General features: G+C 57.5%; 2 protein-coding genes across 3 annotated transcripts in view; one reads left to right on the top strand and one right to left on the bottom strand.

Annotated features, from left to right (window-relative positions):
* Positions 1–1683, bottom strand: part of LOC113211581 (uncharacterized) — a 19098-nt gene extending 17415 nt beyond the window's left edge. Inside the window, exon 1 of one of the 2 annotated variants that reach the window (XM_026429991.2) lies at positions 1426–1683. In XM_026429991.2, the coding sequence (XP_026285776.1) occupies positions 1426–1571 (146 nt within the window). In that variant the 5' untranslated portion in view covers positions 1572–1683. Of the gene's footprint in view, positions 1–918; positions 1223–1425 lie in introns of those variants that run through there. The other variant, XM_026429993.2, reaches the window with a different exon arrangement.
* LOC113215556 (neprilysin-1-like) overlaps positions 1–4556 on the top strand; it is a 24494-nt gene that overhangs the window by 2586 nt on the left and 17352 nt on the right. The window lies entirely within an intron of this gene.

Genomic DNA, 4556 nt, shown 5'->3' with positions numbered 1-4556 from the left:
CTCGGGGTAGGCCGGCCCGCGGTGTACGCGTGCACAGCGGGCGAGTTGTTGCCTACCCACCAGGCGCTCTGAGAGCTCTCGGCGCCTGTGAGACTAGGGGTAGGCCGGCCCGCGGTGTACGCGTGCACAGCGGGCGAGTTGTTGCCTACCCACCAGGCGCTCTGAGAGCTCGCGGCGCGAGAGGCTTGACTTCTGACTTTGGCCGCGCCGACTGAAATGAGCAGGCCTATACTTTCCGCAGATAAACGCTTCCTCGTTAGCAGTGCTCCTGGTTGGAAGCCCTGGAAAGTTTTTCAGAAAATTTCTGGAAAAGCGACGGAAAATTTCCGGGGAAAATGAATAATTTCACAGATTTTGAAACGTTTTCCGTTGTTTTCCGTACATTTTCGGAAAGTTTTGGGAAATTTTCCGAAAAATTTGGGAAATTTTCAACCCTAGCGCAGGCGGACCTACCTTGTCTCTTGCGTTGCGTATAGATCGCGCCACTGCCCCCAGCGGATTGTCGTAGGCGGGGAGGTTGAGGGGGAGGGGGGGAGGACCGGCAGGACCCTCCTGACCTTCCCCTCACCGAGTGCGCTCGGGGTCTCCTTGGTCTCCGCGCAATTCGCAGTGCAATCCGCCAATGAGGCAAATTAAGCGACATTGTACATACCCTACATAAGCTAATACTTTGATCTCTCAATCAGATCGCAAGGAAACAGAAAAACACGACGCCTTTGCAAATCACTTTCAAAACAATTAAAGGAACGGCATTCACAGTAGGACAAAGGTGGACCACAACGGAATAAATATGAATTATTAATTATTTCAACGCCCCCTTTGCGCCCTCTTTATGCACACTCGCGCCGCGACCGCCCCTCTTTCAAACTCTCAAACAAGCGTCACCGAAAGTATTGTTGTGACGACGGTCCGATTTACCTGTACACCCAGAGCACCCCGTTGTCGAGGATCGTCCACTTCCGATTGAAGCCGCCGCCGTCGAACGCCAAGTCCAGCCAGCCCTTGTTGGGCAGTACTTTTTGTCCGGCGCCCATGGCTCCGACACGCTGCACCTGACAGTCGCCCTGTCCGCGGCTCAGCTCAGCCCTCGCCCCGCTGCTGTCACGCACAGCACGCCTTGCGCCGCGCTGGGGCTGCACTTGAGACTCAAACACTCGCGCTCACACACGTCAACACACGGCACGGCACTCGGGCCAGTCGGTGTGCGCGCGGCCCCGCGACCGGACTGCTGGACGGACGAAAAGGGAGGGGGGGGGGCGCTATACTGACAGCTGGAATAAAGCTCCGAGCGAATAAACAACAAGACAAGCTGGTTTGGTTTCGCGGAGCCCGGTGGCTGGGAGGCGCGGGGCGCGGCCGCGGCCGCTGCCGCGATCACATCACATGGGCGGACGCGCGCGACACACGGCTCTTCCATCCATTTACCTGTACACCCACAGCACGCCGTTGTCCAGAATCACATATTTCCGATTGAATTCCGCTGCGGCTGCGTCGCCGAAGGACACGTCCAGCCAGCCCTTGCCGTGCAGTGCCGTTTGATGTTGTTGTTGTTGTCCCGTGTCCATCATCATGGTGCAAAGAACGGCAGAAAACGAGACGAGCCTTGCGCTCGGGACCCCGGCCGGCGAGCAGACTGACGGGTTGACCAGCCGGCCGCCAGAGAGCGGCCCGCGACTCGGCCGGCCGATCACAGGAGGAACCCAGGAACCTGCCGTGCATCGCGTCCGGACGGGCCGAAGTGCTGTACACGTGAAGACGTGAAGTCACGGCGGCGCGAGGCCCGGGACAAAGAGGCAGCTGGAGCTGGATTAGAGGCGGACGAAGTTTGACGTCAAACTGACCAAACTAGACGGGGAAGTCCTTTTCACGAGGGGGGCCGTTCTCGTTCCCTCTAAACAGAGTACCTCTAACGCGGTTAACTTCGATTGAGTAGTTTTTTGAAATCAGATATCACTCAATAACTAGTCTAATATTTATTCTTGCTTTAGGCTTTCGACGCTGATGACATCGACATGACCATCCCGCGGAGGGCCACGCTCATTAGAAGTCAGGCTGAGCTGCCAGGTGCCGGGTCAGGGCTTTGGCGGGCTCGCTACTACAAATCCCCATCCGCTCAAATCTAGAGCTGATCTCTGCTGCGAGGTGATCCTTCGTGAACTTTTCCCAAACTACTTACGGCCCGACTGCAAGACAAGGCCGTTGTCCTAGCGGTCTCCTGGATCCTCCTAATTCAGTACACCGAGATCTCCTCCCTCTATTTTTTTTTTTAAAGATTGTTCTTTCTCCCAGTTTTCTTCACTTCCCCCGCTTGCTCCGCTCCGCAGGTAATGCCTCATTAGATCGCCATTACGTTTCTATTGCATGTCACAGCCAGCCTCTTTTCCGCCTCCTGCCAAATCTCGCCGGGCACGCTCCATAGGCCAAGATTGGCCCACAAGTTGTGGTCGTCTAAACTCTCGAGCTGGGGACGTATCGTGCCACCTGTCGCCCAAAAGATAGGCAACTCCTTGGGCGCCTGTGCCACTGTGCTTGCACACACTGACGGCGGCCGCAACTGCCGGCTGGGCAGATGAAAGTTCTGTACTGTGGCACGTTTGATCGCGGGCACCGGCACCCGGTGAAAGACATCGTTATGGGCAAATGCATTTTAAGTCCTCATTTTGTAAAATAATCATGGTGAAACTAAAAATAATATTATAGACATCTTGCAAACAATTTACCGGCAGTTCGAAATAATACGAAACACACACCAGTGCATTTTATGGAATACCCTCGATTGCGAAACAAAACACCACAAGAACAGAAACTAACACGAATAGTCGGCGCACGTCAAAAGTAAGGCAAGGACGGCAAGATGCTTTAGCTTTGTCCGAACCGTTGTCTCTTCGCCTCAACACTTGAAAGCACTGCTCGTGACGTTGCGTTGCGAACATGTCTGACCTATGAGATTTTCTTCCGGCTTTTTTTTTTCTAACCCTTTTCGTCTGAGATGGATGGGGCGATGGCGGGATGTGATGAGGCGTTGTTATGATTAGCCACGGAAGAAGAAAAAATATCGGGACGACGAAGAGATACTGTGCACGATCGTCCACAAGAATAACCAGAGGACAGAGGAGGGGATAGAGGGACTTTAGACATGAATTTTGTTGCGAATGCAGGCAAGTTTCGAAAATTTTTGGAAGGCTAAGGATTGGGTAATTTTTCGGTGGCACTCTCTCACTCTGCCCCAGCACCCCATGGGACTCGTTGGAGAGGAGAGGGGGAAGGAGGAGGGGTTGTTCCTTCCTGATTGCACCACGAGGGGTTGCAGCTCGGGGCCACGCGGGGGAAAGGGGAAGGGGCGGAAATGAGATCTACGAACGTCCGCGAGATTAAGAGCCGTCACCTGCTGTCGCACGGGACGGCACGGGGACGCGGGGGACGCTGCAGAAGGATGTTGATTACGAGGGCGGACACATATTGCGGGCGCCGGCCCGGCCCCGGGGACGCCACCGCCACCGCGACGCGGCCAGAGCGCCAAGAAGGGCCGGCCAGAGAGGACCAGCCTGGGATTGATCCTGGTCAGTGACTGGGGCTCTTCCTGCGCGCGCCAGACCTACCAGAACCACACCGCTTCTAAAGGCTTCTAGCTCATCGCGCAGATCACTCGTGGCGCTGGCCAAGATGGTTACTCCAGAACAGTGGTGGTCGTGGAGGGGAGTAAGAGGGAGGAGAGAAGGTAATGGGGAGGGGAAAAGGGGGGAGAGGGGCCGCGGCCCCCAAGGAAGCTAAGGTGCGAGCACACAACTTGACGCCATCAATCTAGAGAGGACGGGCGCGAAGGGGTGGCACTCGGTGGCACTCCCTCCCCCTTGGCGGGGAAGAGCGTCAGCCGGCGGCCGCAGGAGCACGTCAAGAAGTCGCCCTTCTTCTTCCTCCTCCTCAACTTGACGGTTCGCCAGGAATGCTCCTCCACGCCCCGCCGATGTGGTGGATGCCAAGCAATGTGGACGCGATAGAGAGGATCCGTTTGAAGCAGTCCTCTCTCGGACGTCAGGCTTTTCTTATTTCCCCTCCCTCATTCTCCTCATTCCCGTGCTCGCATCTCTCTTTCTCTACCCATCGCTCTCACCTCCCCCCCCCCCTCCCTTCTCTCCCTCTCCAAATTACGAGACAGGAAGTCCCAGAGCGTGGTTCGCCGTTGACCGCGCCGCTGCGCGTCTCTGCTGCCCGCCACCAGCGGAGGCGTGGCGGGGCGTGGCGGGGCGTGGCGGGGCGCGGCGGGCTGTGACGTCGTAGCCGCGGTCGCGAGCCCTCGGAGGTGACAAGACAACCCTATTGAGCTTGTTGTCGCTGCGGCTGCCGCCACGGGCTCTGCCAGCTCTGCCGGCTCTGCCCGGCCGCGGAGCTCCGCGGAGGGGAGGGGGGCGTCCCTAAAGCCTCCTGCAACATGAGGCGACGACGCTGTTGTGAGTTACGAGATGCACCCGCGGCAGTTCAGCCGGGTTCAGCGGCGGCGTGGGGAGTCAAGGCGGCCTTGGCTCCGACGACCTTATCCTCCGCCGTCAACCCCCCCC

Source organism: Frankliniella occidentalis, unplaced genomic scaffold (assembly GCF_000697945.3).
Source record: "Frankliniella occidentalis isolate FOCC.00 unplaced genomic scaffold, Focc_3.1 Scaffold334, whole genome shotgun sequence".
Classification (NCBI taxonomy): Eukaryota; Metazoa; Arthropoda; class Insecta; order Thysanoptera; family Thripidae; genus Frankliniella; species Frankliniella occidentalis.
Note: the sequence above shows the minus strand (reverse complement) of the source record. Positions and strands in the feature narration are given on the sequence as shown.